This window comes from Neophocaena asiaeorientalis, unplaced genomic scaffold (assembly GCF_003031525.2).
Source record: "Neophocaena asiaeorientalis asiaeorientalis breed wild unplaced genomic scaffold, Neophocaena_asiaeorientalis_V1.1 scaffold78, whole genome shotgun sequence".
Classification (NCBI taxonomy): Eukaryota; Metazoa; Chordata; class Mammalia; order Artiodactyla; family Phocoenidae; genus Neophocaena; species Neophocaena asiaeorientalis.
In genome coordinates, this window is record NW_020175018.1 from 12680621 (window position 1) to 12708516 (window position 27896).

The 27896-nt window shown below is 55.9% G+C and overlaps 2 protein-coding genes across 4 annotated transcripts; both read right to left on the bottom strand.

Annotated features, from left to right (window-relative positions):
- Positions 1 to 5640: 5640 nt before the first annotated feature.
- Positions 5641 to 14846, bottom strand: ST6GALNAC4 (ST6 N-acetylgalactosaminide alpha-2,6-sialyltransferase 4). Of its 2 annotated transcripts, XM_024762409.1 has the most exons (6): positions 14711 to 14846; positions 14200 to 14286; positions 12439 to 12624; positions 8646 to 9058; positions 7242 to 7349; positions 5641 to 6352 (listed from the first exon to the last, which is right to left on the bottom strand). In XM_024762409.1, the coding sequence occupies exons 2-6, from the start codon at positions 14209 to 14211 to the stop codon at positions 6163 to 6165; spliced, it is 909 nt and encodes a 302-aa protein (XP_024618177.1). In that variant the 5' UTR covers positions 14212 to 14286; positions 14711 to 14846; the 3' UTR covers positions 5641 to 6162. The 2 variants fall into 2 exon arrangements, with proteins under 2 accessions (XP_024618177.1, XP_024618179.1); XM_024762411.1 differs by lacking the exon at positions 7242 to 7349.
- Positions 14847 to 19757: 4911 nt separating this feature from the next.
- On the bottom strand, positions 19758 to 27534 carry PIP5KL1 (phosphatidylinositol-4-phosphate 5-kinase like 1). Of its 2 annotated transcripts, XM_024762695.1 has the most exons (10): positions 27452 to 27534; positions 26430 to 26633; positions 25171 to 25221; positions 24820 to 24974; positions 24476 to 24600; positions 23923 to 23957; positions 23777 to 23832; positions 22874 to 22986; positions 22324 to 22477; positions 19758 to 20355 (listed from the first exon to the last, which is right to left on the bottom strand). In XM_024762695.1, exons 1-10 carry the CDS (start codon positions 27479 to 27481, stop codon positions 20088 to 20090), a joined length of 1191 nt encoding a protein of 396 aa, XP_024618463.1. In that variant the 5' UTR covers positions 27482 to 27534; the 3' UTR covers positions 19758 to 20087. The 2 variants fall into 2 exon arrangements, with proteins under 2 accessions (XP_024618463.1, XP_024618462.1); XM_024762694.1 differs by lacking the exon at positions 27452 to 27534 and having other exon boundaries at positions 20088 to 20355; positions 26430 to 26714.
- Positions 27535 to 27896: the final 362 nt, after the last annotated feature.

Below are 27896 nucleotides of genomic sequence, written 5' to 3' on the forward strand. Positions count from 1 at the left end.
GATGCGTGAGGGGCGGACGAGCCCCGGCCCGGGGCACGTGAGCGCCTCGCTTACTCCTCTGGGCAGCCTGTAGTGACAACGACAATAACAACAGTCTTCCGGAGAACATTTAGTGTGGGTCAGGCCCACTTCTACCTCGCTTTATTGTTACCTCGACGGGGATGGGGAAACTGAGTCCTAGAGCACACTGCGCTTGGAATCAGCTGAGTTTCTCCCTGGGCATCCCTACCTCGGGCCTCCAGAGCCCTGCACCCAGTAGTCACCCTGGGTGAACTCAGGGATCCACTCTTGGATTCAAGTTCGACCCAGCCGTCTGCTAGCTGTGCGGCCTTGGCACTTACTTACACTTCCCCTGCTTCCTGGAAATAGGGAGAACAACCTCACAGGGTGTTGTTAGGATTAAAACTGTTACATTACTTCTTATAATAATTGTGGTATTCATTACATCATTTTATGCGATAGTGAAAAATAACTTAAGTAGCCTGGACACCTGGTTAAATGAACAAAGACACAGCCCCGCTAAAATGAATGATGCAGGTCAATAGGCACCGACAGGAAGAGATGTCCAGGATATTTACAGGATATGTAATAAGTGAAGAAAGCGAGTTTTTAAAATGTACCTTTATAATCACTTTGGAAAACAAAGTTGGAAAATTTTGCATTCTGCTCCTAGGTATATACCCTGGAGAAATTCTTGCAAATGTATGTAACAAAGCTCATAGCAGCAATGCTTGAAATAATACAAAACTGGAAACAACTCATATAGCTATCAAGGAGAATGGAATTTTTAAATTACATTATGATACGTTCACATGGTGAAATATTATATAGCGGGGGTGGGGGGGAATGACATGGATGAATCTTACAGACATGAGGAGTGAAAAAGCCAGGTCCTGGAAGACAAATGAAACTACACAATCTACTGTTTAAGCATACAGCAGGCAGTAGGCCGCCTGTCATAGGACAGGAGATAGTTTTGCCTATCAGACTGATTAAAGTTTTAAAAGCAAAAGTCAAGAGTACAGCAGTCTCTGTGGGGAGGGGTGAGGGAGAGGAGAAGAAAGGCAGGGGTGTACAAGTTATAATAACGAAGGTCTGGTCTTTAAGTGGGACATGTGTTCAAGAGGTTCATTATATGTGTTTTATTTTTACAAGTATAATGCATGCTGTCATTCGGGTGTAACACAGTATTTTTTTTTTTTTTTTTTGCGGTACGCGGGCCTCTCACTGTTGTGGCCTCTCCCGTTGTGGACGCGCAGGCTCAACAGCCATGACTCACGGGCCCAGCCGCTCCGCAGCATGTGGAATCCTCCCGGACCAGGGCACGAACCCGTGTCCCCTGCTTCGGCAGGCGGACTCCCAACCACTGCGCCACCAGGGAAGCCCTAACACAGTATTTTAAAAGGTGAGAAAAAGAAGAAAAATAAATCAAATGAAAATAGATACTTTTGCCTATCATAGTGATTAAAGTGTCAACAGTGGTTATTTTTCAAATGATAAGATTATGGGCTGCTGTCTTCTTTTGGCTTAACTGTATTTTCCAAAATTTTTGAGATAATGGTCAATGTTTTTATATTTAAAAATTTATTTTTAATATAAAAAATGAACTGCATGTATAACATGATTCCTTTTTTTTATACAACTATCTATGCATATATGTTTGTAAATGCACACAAAAGGCTTCTGGAAGAATCCACTCAGGACTACTGGCAGTAGTTTCCCCTGGAGAGTGGCTGTGGGGAGAGTGGGGTAGGTGCTATTTTCACTTTCTGCTTCATAAAATTCCAGGTGGTTTGCATTGGACTAATTTGGAAAGTTAATACCATTTTGTTTTTAATTTAAACAAAAGTCAGGGGGCCCCCAAGGTCCAGCCTCCAGGCCAAGGAGGCACTGCCCACCAGGCAGTGCGGGGGGAGTGCAAACAGCCAGGGGTGCATGCAAGGCTTCCTGCCCCCCTGGTGTCCACCTCCATCCGCTTCCTGAGCCTCAGCCCCATCCTCACCCCAGCCCTCCTCGGCGCCTGACCCACCCTGCTGGCCATGGGACAGAAAACCATGGAGCAGGAGGCCAGGCAGTCAGGCAGGACACCTGATGAACGGAACTGCTGGGAGCTCAGAGAGCAGGAGCCCCTTCCTTGAGGTCACAGGCAGGGTAGAGGCGAGGGGTGGAGGCACCCAATCCACCCCTCGCCCTTCTCCCAGCTCCAGGCCAATGACCTAGACTCCGGAAATAAAAGGGTGCCACAGCCCAGCTCCTGGACCAAATCCGGACCTGGAGCTCCCCCGTCAGGCCTGCTGTGTCTCTGGGGCCAGGCTTGCTCCAGGAGTGCGGCGAGCCTCTTCTGACCAGCAGAAAGACGAGTCACCACACGCTAGATTCTTCTCGTATCACACTTTATTGGAGTACAGCTTGGTTTCAGACAGATGGAGGGAAGACCCCGAGCCTTGTTCACACTGGCTTTTTATAATGCACTATAACCCGTGGCAACCTGTGGTTGGCTGGTTAACTCAACAAGATATGTGCTGTTCACAATTTATTGGTTGCAATTCTGATCCTTTATTAGCATATTGGCTCGTCGTGGCGCATGTGTGGCACATAGCCTTTGGGCTACTCCCTAATAAGCGTTATCTGCGACATGGCAGAAAAACGGCTTCCCACACAGGAGGCTCTGCTCTAGGGCTAGCTTCCCTTTCCTGGGCCCCAAGAACAAGGGGACTTCCATGGCGGTCCAGTGGTTAAGACTCTGCACTTCCACTGCAGGGGGCACAGGTCTGATCCCTGGTCGGGGAACTAAGATCCTCCATGCCTCGCGGCATGGCCAAAATAATAACAACAGCAACAACAAGGATACGAAAACCCATACAGCTCCATGTGTGTCGGGTGCTTTCTCCTGTGCTAATAAGCACTTTGCAAACATACCTCGCTGAATCCTTAAAATAACCTATGGGCACTGCTGTTACTCCCACTTTCCAGAGGGAGAAAGTGAGGCACAGAGAGCACAGAGGTGCCCGAGCTGGGATTCCAGCAGACCTGTCTGCTGAATAACCACAAGCCTTTCTGCCCCCTGGAAGCCCCAGGCCGGCCTCACAGGCACGCCAGGGCCTTCATGGACGGCAGGTTGCGGTCAATCCTGGCGCTGCTCCCCGACCCCGCCTGCAGCTGCGCAGCCGGTCCCCCACCCCGGAGTCGCTCCCCCATGGTCTGATGGAGGTGGCCTATGCTTCAGCCCTTCCTGCCCCAGGATGGGGGTCCAGGGTGTGACTCTCTCCTTCTCACCCCTTAGCAATCTTTGCACTGTTAGGATTCTTCCCTTCCATGGGATACTGGAAAAAGCCCTCAGAGGCCTCTGGGCAGTGGGTCTGGAACCAGGAAGTACCTGTTTCTTCTCAGACAGAGGCTGGAGTGGTCAGGCTGGCCCAGGTGACGCTGGACATGGGTGCCCACCAGTTCCTAGGAGAACCAAGGTTCCTGTCCTCTCCTGGCTAGATGAGTTCCTGACCTGGCCCGAAGTTCCTTCTGAGGAGAGGCTCCTTAAGATACCTCCAGGCTATGAGACTCACCCAGCTTCCCCTCTGTCCTCAGGAGGAAGTAGGGGGCGTCCCCAGCAGGCCTGCTGAGGAGACAAAGGAGCCTGGGTGTGACAGGAAAACAGAGGCCCAACGAGGGGCTGCACGCCAAGGTGCCCCCCAACCCTGACACACTCCTCAGGGCTGGGAGGAGGTTCCTGTCCCCCAACTCACCTCCCGGAAGCTGCAGGAACTGCAGTGGCAGAGATGGGGGTCCAGAGAGCTGTCAGCAGGCCCAGATCCAGTCACCAGTCATCTTCGTCTGCCTGGAGGAAGTAGCTCGTGGATCGTCCCTGCCGGGTCACCACCCCAGAAGGACAATATCTGGGCCAACACAGCAATAAACATCCCACCCACCCAAGGACAGGGCCAAGACAGAGGTGCCTCTGCGCACTACGCCCCAAGGGCTGGGCTAGCATCTCCCAGGCAATGGATCAGGAGGAGGAGGCAACCTGCTGGGAGGGGGTGGAGTTGGAGTCCTAGCAAACCCAGCAGACCCTGGGCCTTGCAGACAGAGGATGACGTGGTGAGCAGACACAGCTGATAGGAGTGGGAAGTCTTCCTGCCCAACCACCACCACCGAGGAGGGCAGGGCTGGCTGAGCAAGGGTGACCCCATTGAAGATGATGGCTCCCACATGTCAAGGGCCAGCCCTGGGGACAGGCATTTTACGGATGCCATCTCTCCCAGTTTGTACCATCCCATGAGGTAGGGACTACTTTAGTACCTTTTACACACGAGGGAGGCACTAACCTGCCAGGGTCCCGCAGCAGGAAGTAGAGCCAGAACGAGGCCAGGTCTGACTCCAGAGCCCTCCCTCTGGGCCCGGAAGTTCCCCCACCAGCCCCTCTGCCTGCCAGGTTACATTCCCCCCTTACCTCTGCCCAACGCCTACTCACAAACACTTGCCGGCTGCCGGGCCAGCAGCTGTGGCTCAGCTGCCAGCCTGCTCCCTCCCACAGGCGTGCTCCCTGCCCCCCAGCCTGGGGGGGGGGCATGCCTGCAGAGGCTTCTGGGCACACCTGGCACCCAGTAGGGGGAGGCAGAGCACAAAAGGCAGGTGGGCCAGGTGCCAGGTCTCCAGTCTCTCCTGAGAAGGCTGGGGGTGGGAGAGGGACTGTCCTGGGTCACCCAGACTCCCTGGCACAGATGGCTACATGATTTGTGAGGTCTAGTGCAAAATGAAAAGGCGCAGCCCCTTGTTAAAAAAAAAAAACAAAAAACAATTTCAAGTGGCAACAGCAGAACATTGAGCTAAGCGTGGTGCCCCGGGGCAGTTTCTGCACAGGTCACCAGCCAATGAAGGGGCCAAGCCCCGGAGCTGGAAGCTAGAACCCTAGGCTCCATCCCAGCTGACAGCCTGGGGTCCCGGCCCTCCATTAGTCTCCTGGTGTCCAGAAGAGGAGGGAGGGAGGGAAGAAGTTAGGAGGGAAGAAGGAAGGAGGGGGGTGAAGCCTCCGTGGGCTTTTTCCAGCCCCCTGGTGCAGGGCCCAGACGCTCAGGTGCAGCTCTCAGACCTTGGATTGCACCCTGGCTCAGCCAAGCAGCTTCATCTCACCTGTAAAATGGGCTATAACTCTAACCCACCCCAGCGTGGCTGTACACCCTTGCTACCTGTTCACTGGTGGATGTGCTTTTCCACTTTACAGGTGACCAAACTGATACTCAGAGAAGGAAAGCCCCAAGCCTGCCCTCCTTCCTTTCTAGCAGTGTAACCAACCCCAGAGTTAACTGGGAATTTAACTGGCAAGGCCAGTGAAATCTGACCCTGGACCAGGAAGGCAACATGATATGGAAGAATTTCCTCCCACCCTGACTCTCCTCCCACTGGGTACAGGGTGGGGATCCCATGGAAGCCTCTGAGCTGGGGTGTTCCCTGGGTCAAGTGCAGTCATGGGGTCAGACTCCCTGACCTGGTGGGGAAGCGGGTAGGTTCCTGGGGAGGAAACATGCAGGCACATTAAATGGCCAGAAGCCCAGCCGGCTGTAGGTCTGCCCTCAAGACAACAGGTCATGGCATTGTGGTGGCAAGAGGAGCCCCAATCCCCACCCCCAGACACGTGACAACAGCCAGGACAGGCTTCCAGAAAACATGTTTTCCCATACACTCCAGAGGTGGCCCTGGCAGTCACAGTTCAAAGGCCCCTTCGCCCAACAAACCTCCAGTTCTGGGTTGCCCTGACTAGGGCGACAAGCCTGGCAAGTGTGGCGCACCAAAGGCAGGTGGAGAGGGAGTGCAGAGAGGAAGGGCCAGGGCTGGTGCTCGGTTGAAATTCATGGTGCTGGTGAATAGGGGGGTCGCCAGCCCCGGGAGCAAAGGCCACCGGACAGACTCAGAGGTGGGACGAATCCGACCCATATTACTCAGGGAGCAGGGGTAGGGAGAAGGGTGCAAAGGTCACCACAGCCCTCCTCTTCTCCCCATAAGTCTAGAGGCCACTTGAGATGGCTCCAAGTGTCCCCAGGGTAGGGCAGGAAGAGAATTCGGTCTGCTCGGCACATGACAGGAGGCAGGATCCATAAATTAAATGTTTTTGGTGGAGTGTGGTCGGAACAGAGGCCTGGTGAAGGCGTTGTGGCTGGCTGGGCGATGGGGCTACTGGGTCCTCCAGGATGGGTGGGCGAACACAATGGGCCTCTTCTTGGCCCAGCGGGAGAACACAGCCTTCTCAGTGATGAAGCGGTGAGCGCTGCGGGGTGCCCGCTCGTGTGCCAGGTACATCTGACACTCGTCCAGCCGGCCCTTCTCGAAGTAGTGGTAAGGCACCGAAGGGTGGCTTTTCTCCCTGTGGGTGGGGAACAGGGATGAGCGTGAGGCACCAGAACTCGCCCGCCTCCCACCAGACCCTGCCGCCTACCGGACCCCCTCTCGCCAGGTACTACAGGCCACAGAGCCCCATGCTTGGTCCCAGGGGAGGCCAGAACAAAGGAGGAAAAGGGCAGCCCCTGAGGATCCCAAAGGCCAGGGTTCAAGCCCTGGCTCTGCCTCTTGCAAGCTGGCTGACTCTAGGCCAGAGACGTACGCCGTGAACTTCAATAACCCATCTGTAAAATGGGGATGGTGATTATCTACCTTCTCGGCTGAAACCACAGGTCAAAATATGCAAAGGGCTCTTGGTGAGGGAGCCCTCGTTCACCGCAGCATGGAGCTGCCAGCCCTGCACACCCAGCTACTCACGGGCTGTCTGGCCAGGTGCCATGGCAGAGGGCACACGGGCTACCCACGTGTATCTATCTCACCCACGTGCTCAGCAAAGAAGTTCCAAGAAGAACAGAGGGTGAAGACGTGGAACCCTTTCAGTTCAATTAGTTACGATAACGTTGAGCTATATAGTATCACAAGTCAGAACTTAGGTGTAATAGATCACTGACACCATCAGCCCTGATGTCGTGGTAGGCACTTTGGTAGATTATTCTCTCTCTAAACCTTTCCATAACCTTCTGAGGAAAGTGTGATTATTTTCTCTCTTGGACATGAGAAAATAGAGGCTCTGGGAGGTGGCGGCCAGGCCCAAAGGCCACACGGGCAGAGCAGAGGCTGGTATCCAACCTGTTCCAGAGGCCGAGCTCCTTCCCACCCTGTGCCTCGGCCACCCATTGGGAAGACAACGCACCCTCCAGCATGGACAGGGCCCACGCATGGTGCCCTCCCGCCCGGCGCCTGGCTGCCCTGACCTGCAGTAGCTGTCGCTGACCATTCCATAGACCACGATCTCCTCACACAGCTCCAGGGCGAGAATCATGGTGAACCAGCCGGTGCTGAGAAAGGAGCCCGACTGCCTCCTGGCAGAGGGAGGGAAGCAGTCAGCCAGTCGCGACCCCCAACTCAACTGGGAGCAAGGTGGCCCCAGCCTCAGCTCTCTCAAGGCACAGCACTGGTTCCCCTCCCAGCCGAGGGCCACTCACCTCCACCTCTACCGAGGGGCTGTGGGGTGATTCAGTCATTCAAACTGAACACCTCCCAAGCCCTGTGCTGGCCTGAACCGGCCCCGCCCATTGCTAACATTCTCAAGGGAGTGGGCAGCTGGGAGAGAACTGCTGGGAAGAAACAAAAGAATGGGAGGAAGGAGGTCAGGTGGCAGATGCTCCTTCATTTGGGGTCAACATGACACTCCATCCACATCTGGAAGCAAACAGTCATTTGTGGGAGGACCTGGGGGAAGGAACGGCACGTGCACGGGACTGCAGGTGAGAGCAGTGTGGATGTCTGAGGAGGCCCAGACGGCCAGGGTGGCTGGAACAGGGTAAGCGAAGGAGGATGAGGTCACAGAAGCAGGCAGGGGCCAGATCATGCGGGGCTTGTAGGCCAGGGGAGGGAGGAGGTGGGAGTCTGGACTCTACTCTCCCCATTATGCGAAGCTGCTGTAGGGTGAGGGCAGGTGACTGATGGGGTGAATTCCCTGGGGCAGTTGGAGCTCAGACTGCAGGGGGTGCTGCGAGAGCAGGAGGGGATGGTGGCTTAGGTCAAGGTGGCACCCGTGGGCACGGGAGGAGATTCGAGAGCCCATCGTACGTGGCGGGTGATGAAACAAGGGGAGTCAAGGGCAAAGCCCAAGTGTTTGTCTGAAAAACTGGAGGCTGGCAGCCGTATTTTCTGAGGTGGGGAGGTGGCAGGGAGGAGCCCGTGCGTGGAGGAGGGGGCCACAGGAGTCGGGGCGCTCTTTTAGGCGTGTGGTAGAATGAGATCTTGAGGGCAGCGCCTGGTGCGTGAAAAGGGCTGTTAGAACTGTCACTGTTGCTTTCCTTATCGGGAAGGGACATCAAAGACCAGTTCAGGTCTCAGAGCATCCCCTCCAGAGAGAAGAGCTCCCTGACGCGGGCCCACACCAGTCACCCCACAACGCGTGCTGGCGAGGCCGAACGCCCCTCACCACCATTTGGAATTCTTCATCTCTAAGAGAACTCGATGAACGACAGCCCTCTGATTCCCAGCCCCCATCAGAGGGCAGGACCACGTCCGCCTGTACCACTGCTGAGCCCCAGCACCTGACAGAGCAGACCCTCGATGGACCAGAGGCTGCTGGAGAAGGCAGGCCCCCAGCCGCCAGGGAGACCCCAGCAGGCAGGCCCCTGGCTCACCGGTCCTTGCCCGTCTCGTCCTGGAAGACCTGGTCGCAGTAGGCCATCATGCGCTCGGTGAAGGTGTACACCTGCAGGCCCGGGTACATCCTGGTGAGTTGCAGCAGCATGCGGTAGGTGCGGCCGCCCAGCGCCCGGTCCATGTGTCTCCCCGGGCCCCACACCACGTAGACGGTGTCGCGGGCCTGCTGGAAGTAGTGTGAGTAGTTCCGCAGCAGCAGCGGCACGCTCGTGTGGGAGATGACCCGCAGGGTGCTGCGCCGGCCCACGTCCGCCTCGAAGCCCACGGTGGGCGCCTGGTTCATGCGCAGCACACACTCAGCACCGTCGATCTTGGCACCCAGGCCCGAGCCCAGCATCTGGCCCGAGCTGGATACCACGGCACAGCTGCGGCACGGCTCTCGGACCAGCGGCTGCAGGGGGAGGTAGAGAGAAAGAAAGTCCTGGGGGGCTTCCTTGGTGGCCCCCTGCCAATGCAGGGGACATGGGTTCGAGCCCCGGTCCGGGAAGATCCCACATGCCGCGGAGCAACTAAGCCCATGAGCCACAACTGCCGAAGCCCACGCGCCAAGAGCCCGTGAGCCACAACAGGAGAAGCCACTGCAATGGGAAGCCCGTGCACCGCAACAAAGAGCAGCCCCTGCTCACTGCAACTAGAGAAAGCCCGCGTGCAGCAACGAAGACCCAACACGGCCAAAAATAAACGAAATGAAATAAATTTATATAAAAAAAGAATGAAAACTAAAACAATTCTTAAAAAAAAAAAAGAAAGAAAGTCCTGGGCACACAGCTTCCACCTGACTGCTCCTCCACCCAGGAACACCCCCTGACCATACTTGACATCTATATCAGTAAGATGTATCAGTAAAGGGATGTAAGTCCCTTTATCAACCCATTGTGCAGATGAGGAAACCAAGGCTGGGCAGCTGGAGTGACCTTCTCAAGGTCAGACCGATGACAAGTGGCAGAGCTAAGATTCTGTGTTCAGGGAATCTTCATGCTTCCTCATCAGCCACATTCCTGACCCTGGTCTTTATTGCTGAGGCCCTAAGAGGCCCTACATTGCATTTCCTCATTAAGGTTACATAAGCAAATATTTATAAAGCATTCAGAGCAGTGCCTGGCACAGACTGGGTGTCATGTATGTGTTTGTTAGGTAAATATGAACCTCAGCTCTTCGGAATCACTCTTAGGTCACTCCCTCCTCTGCCCCAGTCCCATTCTCATTGTTCCAGTGTATAAGTAAAAGCAGTCTTTAGTGCCCACGACAACATTGGGAACCTCTGGTTCTGAGCCTCAATCCTGGCTCTGCCCCTTCCTAGCTGTGTGGGCTTAGGCAAGTCACTTTGCCTCTCTGAGCCTCAATTCCCTCATCTGTAAAATGGGGATGAAAATAGCATCTACTTGACCAGGTTGTAAGGAAGAATTCAATTAAAAATGCCTGGAGAGTGATCAGCACAGACCAAGGGCACAGTAAGGGTCCAACCCTCACCTCATTATCCCCCAAGAGGCGGAAGCTGAGCCAACAAGCCTGCAAACATTCACTGGGTGTCAGGGGTCAGGGCTCCCAGCAAAGGACTTGCTGCCTACCCCAGGCCTCCATTCCCTCCTGGGGGAACACAGGTTTATGGAGGCGTGTAAAGGATATGGGAACATTGATTCTAGTCAATAAAAGACACAGTGCTGTAGCCCACTCAGGGACATTTCATGTCTGACATAATGTTGACTTGAGAACTCGTAGCCCCAGTTTCCATGCCCCAGCAATAAACAAGACTTCCTTATTCTGCCCTCAGTTTGAGCCTGACCTGACAACTGGGGTCTGGTCAGATCCAAGGTCACCATCAGCCCCAGGAGGTGTTCTGCTTGTCCTACACAGGGTCTTTAAGACAATTAATACTTAATAATTTATAAAAATCAGCCCTTTTGACATTCCAAACTTAGATTTCGTGCTCTGTTAACAAACTTGGGGGACTTGCCTGGTGGTGCAGTGGTTATGAATCCACCTGCCAATGCAGGAGACACAGGTTCAACCCCTGGTCCGGGAAGATCCCATGTGCCACAGAGCAACTAAGCCCGTGTGCCACATCTACTGAGCCTGCACTCTAGGGCCTGCAAGCCACAACTACAGAGCCCACGTGCTGCAACTACTGAAGCCCGCCCGCCTAGAGCCCGTGCTCTGCAACAAGAGAAGCCACTGCAGTGAGAAGCCCACACACCGCAACAAAGAGTAGACCCCACTCGTCACAACTAGAGAAAGCCCGCGCGCAGCAACAAAGACCCAACGCAGCCAAAAATAAATAAAAACCAAACAAACAACAACAACAATAAAATTTAGAGGATCTGGCCACCCTGGGCCCACGTCACCATGAGCTCTGAGCATCTGAAATGAACATTGGCCATGACCATGGAGCTGGGACACCGTCCACCCAGCCCACCTCGCCATTTGTCCCACCTGGCCAAACCTGTATGGCACTTTAATTTGTCCCCCCGACCCCAGCTGTTTTTGCATCTTTTTTTTTTTTTTTTTTTTTTTTTTTTTTTTGCGGTACGCGGGCCTCTCACTGTTGTGGCCTCTCCCGTTGCGGAGCACAGGCTCCGGACGCGCAGGCTCAGCAGCCATGGCTCACGGGCCCAGCCGCTCCGCAGCATGTGGGATCTTTCTGGACCGGGGCACGAACCCACATCCCCTGCATCGGCAGGCGGACTCTCAACCACTCTCAACCACTTCCCACCAGGGAAGCCCTGTTTTTGCATCTTCATCAAAGATTTACACAGCACCCGTTCTAAACACTGTCCGTGAATCATCCAGTTGGACCTGCACAGTAACCCTACCGAGGTAGGAACTGTAATGACAGCCTTTTACAGATAAGGCAACTGTGACTCAGAGGGATGAAGGTCTGAAATAGGTCTCCTCCAAGCCAGGGTCCCTGAGCATGCCTCCCTCTGACCAACGTTCAGAGAGCTGTCAAACTCTGAACTGGGAGCTTCCTGCACCAGGTGTCGTTGGGGGATGCCTTTGAGAAACTTACCAGATGGGGCCGCTGAAATCAGGGTGAAGGGGGTAAAGTGCTCCAAACCTCGCCCAGCAGAGCAAGCATGGGGAGGTGTGTGCCGTGGGGCAAGGGGCCTCAGCTGCCTTGTCACCCCCGGGCCCCACTGTCCCTGTCTCCCCCAGAGGGAGAGCTCTGGGGCTGATATGACTTTTATCTGTGTCATCTGTATCCCCAGCGGCAATCAGCACAAGGCAGGACACATCCAAGGCACCAAAGACACACTTGCTGAACAAACGGATTGTGCGTAGACAGGTAAATCTAAAGATGCACGCATCACCGGGATGTGATGACGTCTGGCTCCCCTCGCTGGGCTGGGAGTTCCAGGTGGCCACCCTGTCTGATTCACCTTTTTTTATCCCCAGCACCCAGCTGAGAGCAGCCAGGCAATTATTTGTTGAATTAAAAAAAAAAAAAAAAAAAAAAAGACATGTGGGAATTCCCTGATGGTCCAATGGTTAGAGCTCGGCACGTTCACTGCCATGGCCCACGTTCAATCCCTGGTCGGGGAACTGAGATCCTGCAAGATGTGCGGTGCGGCCAAAAAAAAAAAAAAAAAAAGACATTTCCTCTTAGAACTTGAGGCTCAGAGAGGTAAAGTGACAGGTCAGCTTGTGGACAGGCTCCAAGCCCAGGGTCCAGGCTGGCCTGACATGAGCCCATTTCTCACAACCCCAGAGAGTTGAGGGCACCCTGGTAGCCTTGGCCGGGCCTGCCCCCAACATGTTGCCCAGCCAACTCACCTTGCCATCTGGCACGCTGCTGTAGCCACTGAAGTGCTGGGGCCCTGGCACAGTGGGCCTGGAGTTGATAGAGAGGTGGGAGTCCAGGCAGGAGGCCAGGCAGGAGGGCAGGCAGGCCCAGCAGTACAGCAGGATGTAGGCAGCGGAAAAGCCCAAGGAGCACAGGAGGAGGAGGAGGAGCCGACCCTGGGGAGACAGTTGTCATGGGGTGGGAGTGGGGGTCGCTGGGGCTCCTAGAAGCTTCTGCAGGGGTGCTGTACCCCAGCCTCATGGGTCCAAACCCCAGCTCAGTAGTTCCCAGAACATCAGCAGAGGCCACCATCTCTGTTAACCAGGCCTTCCTCTGGGCTGCCAGGCTCAGAGCACATGACCCTGAGATGAGCCCTATTATTATTCCTATATTCTAGAATAAGGGAACCAACTTGGGGTGAAATGGGTAGCTCAAGGCCACACAGTACGAAAGTAGCAGGGTGGGGCCTCAAAACCAGAAACCGTGCCCTTAACCAGAAGCTGAGCTGTACTGTGCAGCCTTAGGTATAACTCTCCACCTCTCTGGGCCTGCTTCCTCTTTGAAACAGATAATGACCACAGCGTGAATTTACTGTGAGGACAGTGGCCAGAGCACTACCGTGAGGCGCTGTGCACGTGAGGACAGTAGAGTGGCCCATGAGAAGGGCAACCAGCCCCCTTCAGACTCTGGGATGAGGCTGCCTGCATGCCCACAGCCCATCCCCTCCCCCAGCTGACTCAGTGGCCATCCCCCTAGCTGATGATCGCAATTTGGGTCAGCAGACCGGGTGAGTAAAGGGATGGTAGAAAGGGATGTGAGGGCAGCATCGTTCAACGAACGGTTTCAACAACTGAAAGCTGCAGCCCAGAGGCTCCTGCCTCCAGAAACGACGTGCCAAAGGCCATCTGAACCAGGAAGCCCTCCTGGCCCACTGCCCGGCGGGCAGACTTGATGAGTAATCCCCACCAAGCCTTCCAGGCGGGGTCGCCTAGTGGGGGACACAACCCGGACACGCCATTGTGTGCTGGGCCACCTTGGTCACCACCTGTGTCTCTCGGGGTGCTAACTTTCTCCCAGCCTACCCAAGGCCCAGGTCCCTCTGCCACCCCTCAGAAACCACTGGGTGGCTGGCTGGGGCTCTGTGAAAACCAGAGGTGAAAACGTAGCCCCCCAGCTCCCCCAGGCATATCCTGCCAGAGGCCCTCACTATTCTGCCCACAAGCCACTTCAGCTTCTAAAAATAAATCTCTGTGTGGCCAGCTGTGCGGAGGAGGGGTTTCAGCCCCTGAGGCCTCAGGCTGTGCCTGGCACCTGGTCCCCTGCCCACAAGGGACCCAGAGACCTTGATTCAGGCAGCCGTGGCTGACGTCCCACAACATCCAAGGCTCTCACCAGGGGCTGCTGAATAAAATCAAGAGCAGCTAAACTGAACTTTCACAACATATCCCACTCCCAGGTAGACAGATGCCTCACCTGGGTGACCTCGGATGCTCACAGGAGGTAGTGCTATTATCTCCACTCTACAAGGAAGGGGGCAAGGCCCGGAAACCAGAGATGGAATGCCACTTGCCTGGGGCCACACAGCCTGCCAGATCAGGGCTGGCCTTTGAGGCCAGTCTGGCCTTCTCCTCAGCTCAGGAGCAGTGAAGTCGGAAATGACAGTCAGCCCTGGGGTGGGAGAGGCTACTGAGGCTGCTGTGCCAGAAGCCACCTCCAAGTCCCCTGTGAGCCTTCCTCCTTCCACCACTTACCGGAGCCTTCATGCTGTCACTGCCGCTCAGCAGCCGGGTGGCTGCTGCCTCCAGGGATCAGGCTGGGAAGGGATGGGAGCCGGGGACCTGCCAAAACCCAGACACTCAGGGCTGGTTCCCAGGCCTCTGAGGAAACTGCCCAGGGAAACTGAGGCAGGGGACGGTACAGGCCGGGGTCAGGGCAGACGGCTTCTGGGAATCAAACGCCTTAAAGTCTCCAAACACGGGGAAGCTCTGTCCCCATCCTAAAGGAGCTGGAATCAGTGACCCTTGGGAAACCTCCAGCCAACCCAGTCCCCATTGCACAGATGGGGAAGGAGAGGCAGACGAGAGGAGCCCTCGGCTCAAGGTCATCCCTCGACTCTGGGTTGGACAGAATCAGGAGCCTGGAGCCTCGACTCCCATCCCAGCTCTCCTACCTCACTAATGGAGAGGCCTGGGGCGGGACAGCACGAGGGATTTCCACCCCACTCCCAGATTCCACCACCCCCTCACCCGGCCGGGCGCTAACCTGGAGGGCAGGTTGGGACGCACCGGCTGCTCCCGATCCGCAGCTCCGAGCTCCATGACCCGTGGGTCGGGCGAGCCGGGCAGGAAGCCGGAGGACCTGGGCGGAGGCGGTGCCGTCGCCGCAGCTTCTGGAGACTAGAAACTGAAAGGGCGGTCGCTGCCGGCGGCAGGGGCGGGGTTTGCCGGGACGGGGAGGAGACAGGGGCGCTGGGGGCGGGGCTGAACGGCGGTGGCGGGGCTTACGAGCGCGGCTTGCGCGGCGTGGGTGGGAAGTACACGGCTGGCAGTGGCGGAGAGGCCTCCGGGACTGGCGGCCGGGCCTCGGCAGCTGGGGGCGGAGTCTGAGCTCCAGCGTCTCCCCTCTTCTGCCCTCCCGCACGTCTCCCAAGCTCCTGCGGGAGGTGGGTTGGGCGGTCCGCCTAGGAAAGGGCTAGAGGATGTCGGAGCCAATGTGCCGTGGCTCTCTTGTCGTCCGGACTGGAGTTTCTCCATTTATGAAGTCGGGCGGCAGGGGGCGGTGCGGGAGGCGGTGCGGGACGGTAATTAAACGGGGTTTTAGGCTCAGGCAGCCCCGGGTTTCAAGCTTGGTAGGGTTGCTAGGTTTAGCAAGTAAAATAGAGGATGCCCACTTATATTGGAATTTCAGCAACAACCAATAAATATATTAGAAATATGAAATTCCAGTGTCATTGGGCATCCTGTATTTTCTCTGGCAACCTTACCTGGACTACCTCGGGTGAGTTCACCTGAGCCTCAGTTTTTCTCCTCTGTGGAGTGGGGATGATGATAGCACCTACCTGATGATAGCATCTCCCAGTGAGATGGTGCAGAGGCATCTTGTGGCAGAGCCAAGATTCAAACCCTGGGCAGTCACTGCCTGAGCTCTGACCACCTACTTTCATCTCCCAAACACCCGCGTTTTGATGCAAGATCCAGCGGTAAGACCAGGTTAGAATCACAGGACTGGGGATATACAAAACGTAACCATGGGACTTCCCTGGTGGTCCAGTGGTTAAGAATTGGTCTTGCAATGCAGGGGATGCCGGTTCGATCCCTGGTCAGGGAACTGAGATCCCACATGCTGCAGGACAACTAAGCCTGTGCCGCAACTAATGAGCCTGGGTACTCCAGAAACCGCGCACTGCAACTAAGACCTGATACAGCAAATAAATAAATAAAAGACATTAAAAAAACCAAAAACCATAACCAGTATTCAATTCATGAGTCACACAGCACAGGTTAGTGGGAAAAATAGAAAAGGGGGTAACAAACAACTCCAAGGAGAAGACTGGGAAGGTCACGTCTCAGCACGAGAGAGCAGCAGGCTTTGGTCCAGCTGAACCAGAATCTCATGACAAATGGGAGTGGGAAGTCGCCTTCTGCTCCAACAGAGCATCCGTCTGGAACAGCTCTCAGCAGCGTGGAGTCCTCCAGCAAAGAGCCTTCAAGTTGCTCAGTCTTGTGGTCTCATTTTAAAGGATCTGCCTGTAGGGTGTAACACTTATGCCCCAAAGAATCTTGTCTCTATCAGTCTCTGTGCCAGTAGAGTCTTCCTGAGGAACCAAACAAATTCCTTGTCTAAAGCAAAACTACTGGGACTTCCCTGGTGGTCCAGTGGTTAATACTCCACGCTCCCAATGCAGGGACCCCGGGTTTCACCCCTGGTCAAGGAACTAGATCCTGCATGCCACTGCACGTGGCAATGAAGATCCCACGTGCCAAAACTAAGACCCAGTGCAGCCAAATAAATAAACACTGTTACTTTTTTTTTTTTTTTTGGCTACGCCAGGCGGCATGTGGGATCTTAGTTCCCAACCAGGGATGGAAGCCATGCCCCCTGCAGTGGAAGTGCAGAATCTTAACCACTGGACCGCCAGGGAAGTCCCTAAAGCAACACTATTAATTTATGACACTCAGACACTTGCACTCCTGTACTGGACAGTTCACAACAGCTAATATGGAAGTTCACATTGGCCACTGTGACTCCATCTCGAATTACTGAGGTTAAATCCTATGAGTTTCACACAAGATGAGGAAGAATCATGGTACAAAAGAAGTCACACTATAACACCCCCCTTCTCAAAGTGTCCTCCAATTCGAAGCCAACTCAGTGTAGGGCCCCTGCAGGTGCTGAAAGGTGTCGCATTCGAAGGCTCACCTGGGGTCCCTCGGGGATTCAAAGTCAAGTGCTTTCCGGGGCCAGATAGGATTGAAGGGGCAAATAGGAGGCAATTGGGAGAGGCGGGCCTGGGGTAAAGTGGAGAGCATACTTCCCATCTAAACTGTCTTTCTTTTTTACAAAATGCTTTATGAGCATTGAAAGAAAGCTCATCTTACCACATGCACCCCCTTCTGCAGGGCCCTGGCCTGGAAACCAGCCTGGGCTCCAGCTCTGGTCCCATTTCAAACTCCATTTTCCTTTTCTAAGAGGTTCCGGTGTGGGCACAACAGCAGGGTATCTGTGTTGGGTATCTGTACCCAGATCAGCAGCTTTCCAGGGCTAGCACTCCATATGCAAAGCCAAATTCCCCCAAGCCGGTGATCTAGGCCTCCATGCCTCTCCCCATCCTGTTGGGGGCTCTGTTGAAGCAGCCCTGCCCCCGGGGCCTCCGTTGAGCACAAGCCTTCCTTGTATCCCCCACTCCAGCCTGGGCACACCTCAGTTCAGTCTCTCTCCGTGGCCCCATCCCCAAGGGGAAAATGATGAGATGTTCCCTATGGATTCATTGATCACCCACAATGGCTGGTGATGATTCCTTCCCCAGAGAGGCAAATCCTTCCTTGCTAAGGCCGCATGGAGACATGGTCAAGTTCCTGTCTTGACAAGCCCAGACATGCCCAAATGTCCTGGGCTCCCAGAGTAGATGAGGGTCATACATCCACAGTGGAACTGACACTGGGAAGTCCCACAGCCTCAGATGAAGCTCTTCAATTTGGTTTTGGCAAAAGTCCTCTCCTAACTCTTCATAGAATAAGGAGGCCCTCCTGCTTCCTTCTTAATCACTGTCCACCCACCCTGGCCACCGTTCCAATCTCCAGTTGCATTGAGCTCGTTCCTACTTCAGGACTTTTGCACTTGCTATATCCTCTACCTGGACTTCTCTATTCAGATGGCCAGCTCTTTCTTGTCATTCAGCTCAAATATCACCTCCTCAGAAAGGCCCTTGCCAACTTTTCTATCCAACACGGCACCACCATCCCTGTTGTCCCAACCTGATTTATGTTTTTCATAGTACTTGTCACACTCTGAAATCATGCAGTGTATTAACTGGTTTTCTTGTTTATGGTCCATCTGCCCACCAGCTTCTAAGCTCCATGCGGGCGGTCAGGCCAGTCATGTTCTTAGGGCATTTCCAACACCGGCACAGTGCCTGGCACACACTCAGTGCTAGATAATGTCTGTTGAATGAGCCAGTTAGAAGAGCCAGGAGTCCTGGGCCTCGTGAGACCTTGGACAAGCCACTTCCTTTCCAGCCGCAGGCCCTGCCTCAGCCCATTGCCAGAGACCCAAAGTGGGTAGGGGCTGAGCTATCCCCATCTATGAGCGTAGGGCTCAGGCCCTGACTCAGCCCTGTTGGATCCAGATCCCAGGGAAATGTAGGGCCAAACCCCAGTTTCCTGCTGTGCTGCCCTCCCACCAGAGTCTCCACGACCCACCCACCTCCTTAGTGATGACCTTAATGCACTCTATGTCTCAGCTTCCTGCTGAGCCAGAACAAGAAATGCTCTGTGGCTTGTGCCAGCTCAGAAAGGTAGAGTAATCACCCAGACTCACCCAGGCAGCTAGGGGTGAGGTCAATTATATATGTGTATATATATCCCAGGAACCCGCACTCCAGCCCTGCAGCATAAGATTTCCCTTTCCTCTCCCTTCCCCCACCAGCCATTTTTCCTCCTTTTCTCTCAAGGCCAATGGAATGGCAGTGGTGGGTGAGTGAATTTCCCAAGGTCTGGAGTCATCCAGTCCAGGGATCAGCCATGGGCCCACAAAGCCCCCTACACCACCACACTGTCCCCCCAGCCCCAAACTCCAACCACAGTGTCATGTTTTTCTCTCTAGTGCCAGGCTGTCTCTTACTCCAGGTCTTTGCTGTGTCCTTGGCTTGGGACCCTCCCAGAGCTGCATCTGATTCTTCTGGTCTCAGTGAAGGGGTTAGAGCACACCCACCCATCAAATAATTAGGTAGAGGCTCCTTCCCTGAGCTCCACAGCCCCACGTTCCTTCGCAAGGTTTTGTCACACAGGTTGCTTTTGTCACTGTCCCCCCCCCCAACCGACTGTGAGTTCTGTGGCGGTGGAATCTATGCATCTTGCTCCACCCCACGTCCCCATTTCCCAGCAGAGGGCTTATCACATAGCAGGTGCTCGATAAATATTTAATGAGTTAAATGTTTCCATTTTAACGATTAGACCACTGAGGCACAGAGAGGTTTAGCACCTTGTCCTGATCACACAGCCAGGCCCCAGAGAAGCTCTAGAGGAAAGGGCCACTTGGGCATGGTCGGATTGGACTGGGGCCAAAGGCAGAGTTGGAGTTTCCTGGAGGAGGGAGAAGGAAAGATCACAGGCTATGCAGGCAATTTTCTTCTCTGCTCCCAGTCATGTCTGTGTGTCCAGGTCCCTCCATCTGACCACCAACCCCTGCTCGCATTTCACAGATGATAAAAGTGACTCCCAGAGGAGGGCAGAGCTTACTCAAGATCCATAGTGGACCGCAGTCTAATGTTTCCCAGAGCTGAAGCCCCCCCACTCCCCCACCTCCTCCCACCTGCATCCTAGAAGAGCAGGAGTGAGGGGGGCCACCCCAGAGGGAGGCCAGTGGGCCCTGCTTGAGCCAGGGCAGGGGGTTGGGAGGCCTGGGTTCTTGGGCTGGCCTTGCCACTTGCCCGTACTAAGCCCCTTAAAGTCTTTGGGCCTCAGTTTCCCCATCTGGACGACAAGGGGGCTGGGCTTGGTGGCTTCAGCCTCCCCGCTTCCCCAATGAGGACAGGGCTGTGGGAGCTGGTGAGTAAGAATACAGGCTCCTGAGTCCAAAAGTCATAGTTGTGTCCCGGTTCCAGCATTTATTGCTGAATGATCTAGCTCCGTCCCTTCACCCCCTGAGCCTTCATTTCATGGTCTGTAAAAAAAAAGAATAATAGCATTTTTTTTTTTTTGAGGATTAAATGAGCTAATGTAAGGGAGTCCCTGATACAATGCCAGGCACAGCATCCCCAGCAAAATGAGTTCATAATATTAATTAGGGGATGCTGCCCTCTGGAGGCCAATAGGAGGAACAACAGGCGAGGAGAGCCCGACCCTCTGCCCGGGCCAAGCTGGAACCCGCGTCCCCAGTGGGCGACCATTGTCCAGGTGGGGAGAGCGCGGCTGGGCTCCGGTCACTCGGTGTGCGCCTCCACCCACTGGCAGAGGCGACGGGCGTAGCGAGTTGGGCTGACGGTGGAGAAGGTCCGGCCTGGGTAGCGCAGCGTCTTCCACAGGTGCTCCAGCCGCTTGCGGAGCCCGTAGACTGTGGCGAGGTCCACGAGGCCCAGGAAATAGCGTTGCTCTGGCCCGTCCAGGATGTGTAGGGCGTTGGGGGTGTCGGGCAGCAGCCGGCGGTTCTGGGCTTCCGGCTCCTCCAGGCTCTGTACCCCTCTCATAGACCTGGGGGCAGACAGGAGGGTGAGGTTACCACCTCCTCCAGGGAGCCCCAGCCAATGGACCCTGTCAGCATGGCCATGCTGCCCCTGGGTCATTCCCACACCTCCCGTGTGCCCGGACCTGTGATGTCAGATAAACTGGGCGGCTGAGTAAAGGGCAGTTGACGGTCTGAAGCTGAGCTGTCCATTATGCAGCCAGCAGCCAGCCATATGTGGCCCTGAGCACTTAAATGCGGCCAGTCCCAGATGAGATGAGCAGTAGGTATAAAACACATACTGGATTTCCAAAGCAGTGTGAGAAAAAGAATGTAAAGTATCTCATAAATGTTTATATTGATTAGATGATGAAATGATAAAAGTTTGGATGTACGAAGTCAGTGAAATACGTTATTAAAATTATTTTTACCTATTTCTTTTTTACTTTTAAAAATGAGGCTACTAGAAAATTTAAAACTACATGTGTGGCCCGCATTAAATTTCTACTGGGTAGCGCTGGTCTAGAGCATTTGGGTCACACAGACTCTGGCTCTGCACTTATGTGCCACATCGTTTTGGGTAAGTCCCATATTTGGGTACTTCCTCAACTGCTGTTTGGGGTTATCCAACCCTGGAGTTTCAGGGTGGCAGAGTTGAAACCTTGCAGACAAAGTCCAACCCAAGTTTGCAGATGGTGTGTCTTTTTGCCTCAAATTGTATTCCAAATCAGAAGGTGCCTCTGGCTGGGCCCCCAATCCCAACCAGAAGCAGGCTCAGTCCCCTAACGTCGTCCTCTTGTGATGGTGGGGGTTTGGGAGTGGGGGTCGCAGGGCGGGGTCGCTGAGGGCTTTATCCCTTCCCTGCCCAGGTCTTGGGGGAAAGAAACCAATCAAAGAAAGTCCCACCCAAGCACCAACCAATCAGAACCGAGTGGTCTGGGAGCCCAACAGAGCGCTGGTACTCTCTGCAGTGCCAGGGTTAACCTGGGTGTGGTGGGTTCTGAATGAGGGGCTGGGAACTGGGTGGAGGTGGGGCTGTAGCTGTGACCTTTTACCAGGCAGCATGGAAAAACAACCGTCCTATGCACACTTGGGTTTACCTGCTGAATGACGGCTGTAATATGAGCACTATCTGGGGGTAGAGGGCAAGGGAGAAGCTGACCTAGGTTGGATGGGCAGACTTGGTGAATTCTGTGCCCCATGGCAGGCATTCCACCATCTGGTCAGGATGTGCCCACCAAGCCATTACCTTGGGTTGTGCCCAAGACTCACCCATCCCAAGGTCTTCCTCCAAGGGGTGGGGATGGGGGCTAGTGAGTGGACATCATTTTTCACTTGTCCACCCACTGGATCAATGAACTTATTTCCTTGAAGTGCCTGTCTTAAACCCTGAGTAATTCGGTTCAACCACAGATGTGGGCCTTGGAGGACTGAAATGCAAGTCACTAACCAAGTACTAACATGAATCCTCAAAAGTCATTCTACAACTTCACTTCCTCTCTCTGAGGCTCAGTTTCCACATCTCTAAAATGGGAATGAGCCCATCCTCTCAATGAGGCTCATAGTCAGCATGCAAAGATTGGCTGCATGCAAGAGGAGGCAACAAGGTGATGGTGCCAGTGGTGATGACTTCGGGGTCCTCAAAGTGAAATGACCGAGTTAAGGGGCAAGGGCTCTTTCTAAGGCAAAAATTAAATAGGTCTGAAACCTTCAATGGCTCCACATCTCCTTCTGGAAAATGGGCAGATTCTTCAAAAGCTCAACTGGATTTCACCTGGTCTTTCTTCTGCTGAGATCCATCTGTGCCTGCCACCCCTGCCGGCTAGGCTTCTCCAGCCCTCCACGTTACACACACACACACACACACACACGTACACACATCCACACAAACACTGCACTTTTCAGTCTTCGAGCCTTTGCCTGTGCTGTTCCCCCACTACACTGTCTTTTCCATGTTCTCATCACCTCATTATTGCTGTTGCCTCTGGGGGGCCCACCTGGCTGTGCGGAAGATGAGGCCACTGCTCGGGCCCTGCTCATCCTCATGGAGACGCTGAAAGGCCATCAGGAGGCTGTAATCCAGCACGTTGAGCTCCCGGAGGAAGGCGGTGTCCAGTTCCATCTGGCGGAGTAGCCAGCTCCGCTGGGGCCCTGCCGGAGCATCAGTGCCCCCACCTGAGTGCTCGTTGTGTGCCAGGCAAGTTTCTGAGGGCTCCACACACATCTGCCCTAGAAGGGCAGATGTCATTACTGTCCCATTTCACAGATGAGGGAACTCATCTGTAATTTGCCTTGGTCACCTAGCTAGAAAGCTGTGGAGTTAGGATTCTCTGCCTGACTCCAGAATCTAGGCTCTTAAAGACTCAGGCAGGGGGGCTTCCCTGGTGGCGCAGTGGTTGAGAGTCTGCCTGCCGATGCAGGGGACACGGGTTCGAGCCCCGGTCCGGGAAGATCCCACATGCCGCGGAGCGGCTGGGAGCCAGGGACACCCTTCTAACTTCACTCTAAATGGAGGAAGAGCAGGTAGTGACCGCCCCCGTGGCTCACCCAGGTTGATGGTCTTGCCCTGAAAGTTGAGGTCTTTCAGCACCAGGACAAGGGGGCTGCCCTCAGGGGCGGGCTCCACCCAGCGGCTCACCTCGCAGCCCTTGATGTCATACCTGGGAAGTGAGGGGTGCGGGAGACAGAATTCAACCTTATACAGACTTGAGACATACAGGGAACTCACGAGGTAATAAGAAACAAGAGCTTCCACTGGGTGACCGTCCAGATTCTCAGCACAACCCCAGTCCGTTACTGTCCCCGTGTTAGAGATGAAGAAAAAGCCTCAGAGAGGTTTTTTGTTTTGTTTTGTTTTGTTTTTAATTTGCCCAAGACCACACAGTGAGTAAAGGGCAGAGCAGGGATTCCAACTCAGGCCCTTGAACGTCCAGTCCAGACTTTACTCCTGCCTGTAACTGCCTCTTGGCACCTTGTCATCCCTGGGGTATCCCAGACAGAGGGGCCCAACCCTAGACGCAGCAACAGAGGGCATGAGTGAAGTCCGCGCCCTGGGAGAGCATCAGCGTGGAGCTCGCAGGCAGAGGCAGGGCTAGGAGGCTCAGAGGGCCACCTGCAATCAGAGGCTAGTTTGAATCCCTGCTCCTCATCTAGTAGCTGTGTGGCTTTCCCCTCCTCAGTTTCTCATCGACAAAATGGGGATGATAAGGACAGCTACCCCTCAAGAGTTGTTCTGGGAATAAGGAAAATGATGAATGTATATGTCTCAACACAGCGCCCATGGCATACTGAGTGCTCAGGAGATGCTGGTCCTGAGAATCACTGTCTCCGACCCGTCAGGAGATCTTGGTAACGTCCCTTCTCCTCCCTGCGCCTCAGTTTCGCTGTCTGTCTAGTGAGTGTGGGTGCTTCAGGTGGCACATTCTGGGTGGGGCGGGGAGGCCGACTCACCTCTCGGAGATGCGGCTGGTGGGATAGAAGACGCTCTGCATGATGATGAAGTATTTCTGGAGACGGGGGTAGGGAGTGAGGGAGGACAGGATCTCACCCTCCAGCCGCCCCATCCGGCCCGGCCCCCTCACCTCGGCCTCACCCACCTTCTTTCCCCGGGCCACCCGCAGACTGTGCACTCCTGGAAAGGGAGAGAGCGTCAGGTAGAGAGGCCCCAAACTCGGCAACGCCGGGTGCATCCTGCCCCAGTTCCAGGCCATGCCTCCTTCTCGCGATCCGCCGCATCCCGAGCCTCCAGGCCACGCCCCCAGACCCCTTCCCCAGCTTGGGGTGGTGTCCCAAGTCGACCCGCTTCTAAATTTAGCCCCAAAGATGCCGTGTCCCCCAGGCCTAGCCCTGCCCATATACCCTCCTCTCGGGACTATTCAATCCCAACCCCGCCCCCTTTGGGCCCCGCCCGAGGTCTTGGCCCCGCCCACAGACCCCCGCCCTCCTACGTTGCTGTCTAGGACCCGCCCCCCCACTGAACTCTGCCCCCAGCCGGCCCCGCCTCCTGTCCAGTCCCCTCCACCCTGCTCGGGCTCAGGTACCCTACGCCCCCCGTCCTGGAACCGCCCACTCCCTGACCTCCTCCCCTACTCGCTCTCTCTCTTCACCCCTCCCCTCGTCCCGCAGTCCCGGGTCCCTGGCCGGTCATACCCAGCAGCCGCGCAAGCAGCGAGTGTGGGTGCCGCTGCAGGTGCTGCACGTAGCGGGGCAGGTGGGCGAGCAGCGCCCGCACCTCCCGGCGCCGCAGGGTCTTCAGGAAGAAGCGCTGGTCGTGGCTGGGGGGCGGGACGGAGAGGTCACTGACCAGGTGGGGCAGGAGCCGCGTCCGCACCGCCCCTCTCGCCTCCTGCCCTCGCCCCCAGTCTCTCCTCTTCCATCTGACCGCTATCCGGCCCTGACCCACCCTGACCTGGCCATGCTGTCTCTCTCCTCAAGAGCCCCCCTCCGCCCCGGACACCTCTCGCACCCTTTCCCCACCCCATCCACCAGCTCACGACAGGAAAAAGCTGGCCTCGCTCTTGGAGGTGCTGAGGAACTGCAGGTAGGGGCCGCCGGGACCCAGCGCAGCCTGATAGTCCTCCTCTGCCAGCCCTAGGGAGCGCCGCAGTCGGGCGAAGGCGGGGCCAGCCAGGGTGCCCAGCTCGAAGCCCTGCGGAAAGGAAGAGCAGCCCCGAGAGTGTCCCTGGGGCTCAGGTGTGTGCAGTTGGCTCTGGCGCGGGAGGGTCAGGGTAAGCACACCCCTCCTGCAAAGCCCCGGGGCAAGCCGTCATTCCCACTGCACAGATGGGGAAACTGAGGAGAGGAGCAGAACACACCCCCTCCCATGCAGCACTCGGGCTTTCTACCTCGTGAACCTGGGTCAGGACCTCGGAGAAATCCTCCTCTGTGGGCAGCCCCTGTAGCAAGGAGCAGAGGGGCTCAGGGCAAGTCTCAACCCCCCAGTGCCAGCCCAGGGTCTCCAAGCATCCTGTACCTGGCCTCACCCCCGTTCCTCTCCTCCAGCCAGTGGGGACCACTCTGGGTGTGCCTGAGTTGGGCAGATAGACTGCCAGCCCTCCCAGAGCTGGAGGGAGGAGGAGAGTAACCCAAGGCAGGTCCTAGGTGTGTCTCATTCACTGCTGGGTCCCCAGCACCAGTCTCTGAGCTAGAGCCTGACGCATGTGCCCAGACACACGTTGGCCAAAGTGTCGCCAGATGCCCTCCCAGTCAAAGGGGATGGCCTAGAAGCCTAGGACTGTCTGACTCAGCTGGGAGAAGCAGGATCAGAGAAAGCTTCCTGGAGGAGGTGCCCCTAAGCTGAAATCTTAAGGGCAGTGGAGAGGAGGAGCAGGGTGCTCACAGGAGCGGGAACAGCAGTGGTGGCCACCAGGAAGGGAAGGAGAGCCTGAGTGACTGAAGCGAGTCAGGATGGACTGGGGAGGAGGCTGGACAGTTGGCCCTTGGGGTTGAGCCAGCAGGACCGTGAGGCCAGGCTGAGTATTGGGGAGCCATGGAAGATTTTCAGCAGGTGATGAGATTTAGAGGACTCCTACTCTCTCCCTGGACCTCCAGGTCCTGTGCTAGGACCTGGCTCACAGGATGTGGTCACACTGTGCACATGTATGCACACACACAAACAACATACATGCTCACCCGGGCCGTCCAGCTGCTGAGCTTGCAGTGGGCGACCCTTTCTGCTGAGCCAGCCTGGCCCCAGCCTAAGCTCCGGGGAGGATGGGCTGGGCTGGTGGGGTGGGGGCAGGGTCCCTTAACCACACACCCTGGCAGAACCGGGAGGGCCTCAGAGACCAAGGAGTACAATCCCTCCCATCCATTATACAGAGGTGACACTGAAGCCCAAAGAGAGGCAGAGACCCACCTAGATCACACATCAACCACCCGGGTCAGGGGCTTTCTCGCACTCCCCACACACCCTGGGCTTTCTGGCTTCCTGGCCTCAGCCCCCACCTCAGAATGTCCCTCCCTCCCTGCACCAAGCCCCTGCCTTCCTCTCCTTCTATCTAGCCCGCTCTGTTCCCCAGCCCTGCAGTATTAGCAGGACAGGGCATCAGCCTGGTCTTGCTGTCGGTGCTGTGGAGGTGTATGGGACAGACTGGCCACTCACCGTGGGCGGGTGGTCCATGGACACTTGAGTGGCAGCCCACAGCCCTGCCTGCATCATACACGTCAGCTGGTGCAGCTCATGCCCTGGGCCAATCTCAAACAGGCCTAAGCGAGACTGCTTGTGTCGTAGACGCCAGAGGAGGCCACGGCGGCCAGAGCTCGAGGTGGCAGCTCTGTGTCCAGCCTCTGGGGAGGGGGTCAGGACCTGGGGTGGGAGGCACCAGAAGCAATGAGCCTGAGGCAGCAAGCATCCCACAGGTGAGAGACCCTGGTCTGAGTCCCACATCCACTGCTTGTCAGCTCACCCCTCATCCCTCTCTGCCTCAGTTTCCTCAGTTGTAAAATGCAGATAAGGCTGGTACCCACCTCGCTGGGTGTTGTGAGGGGACAGTACCTGGCATGCAGTCAGCACCCACAATAGTGATGTTTATTATCAGTAGGTAGAGCATTTGTTCTGCAACCTCTCACTAGCTTAGGTAGATCACCTAACCTTTCTGCACCTCGTTTTCTCCTCTGTAAAATGAGAACTATAGTAACTCCTTCGTGGCAGGTATTAACTGTTGTTACTGTTGAGATTGAGCATCCTTCACAGGAACTCCTTATAGTAGGAGCTGTGATGTCAGTGATTCAGTCAACTATTCCACTCGTCTATGCCGAGTTCCTCCAGGCCAGCGCGGAGGGTCAGCACGAAGCTGAGATCATAGCTGCTGACCCCTTCGCATTGGGCGCCCACCATGTGCCCAGCACTGTCTGAGAGCTTGACCTCCTAACAGCCCCATGAAGGAGAAGCTTTTATCATTGTCTCCATTTTCCCGATGAGGAAACTGAGGAAGTTCTCGGGGGATACCCGCCGGACTCCCCGCTTCAGACCTGCGGCCCCATGTGGGGCGTGTCCCAGTCCCGCCCAGTGCAGGACCCCTTCAGGGCTTGGATGGGGGTGTGTTCGCCCTGCACGGGGAGGGGAGGTCCTGCCCCTGCCCTCCAACCCTTTCCTTTCCTGTCCACTCTCGGGTCTGCACCTACCTCGTGGGGCCCCGGGCTCGGCGCGGCCATCGCCCCCGCAGCGGCTTCCCCGGGCTCTGGCCGCGTCCCCAGCTGCCGGGCCGCCCCGCTGCAGGAGCTAGGCCCCGCCCCTGCTTCTGGATCGACCAATCGAGTGGTGCAGGTCACGGCTGCACCCAATCCGAGCCGGGGCGCTGGGGGTCGCCTGCGGGTCCCGCCCCTGGGGCTGCAGCACCCTTCGGACCGCGGTCCAGGGCTGGGCAGGGCCGCCGCGCGTTGGTTAAGGTCCCCACCGGGGGAAGACCCACATTCCCTTCCTGGGGTGGGAGACTCAGGTCTCGGGGCGCTCGGGGAGGCGGGTAACCTAAATCCAGTCCCGCCCACACACCCTGGCGTGAAATTCCCACCGACCGTATTTCGGGTGAGGAAACTAAGGTCCAGAGAGAGAAGTGACTACCTCCAGGTC

Excerpts from the sequence above, each read along its gene's own strand:
- PIP5KL1 (XM_024762694.1), bottom strand. The coding sequence starts at position 26,714 with ATGTGGGACTCAGACCAGGGTCTCTCACCTGTGGGATGCTTGCTGCCT. Across the intron at positions 24,601-24,819 it reads GAGGCCAGCTTTTTCCTGTC|CCACGACCAGCGCTTCTTCC; the intron begins GTGAGCTGGTGG and ends CCCGCCCCCCAG. Across the intron at positions 20,356-22,323 it reads CTCATCTTCCGCACAGCCAG|GTCTATGAGAGGGGTACAGA; the intron begins GTGGGCCCCCCA and ends GTCTGCCCCCAG.
- ST6GALNAC4 (XM_024762409.1), bottom strand. Across the intron at positions 9,059-12,438 it reads GCAGCGTGCCAGATGGCAAG|CCGCTGGTCCGAGAGCCGTG; the intron begins GTGAGTTGGCTG and ends CTCCCCCTGCAG. Across the intron at positions 6,353-7,241 it reads GTCAGCGACAGCTACTGCAG|GGAGAAAAGCCACCCTTCGG; the intron begins GTCAGGGCAGCC and ends CCCCACCCACAG.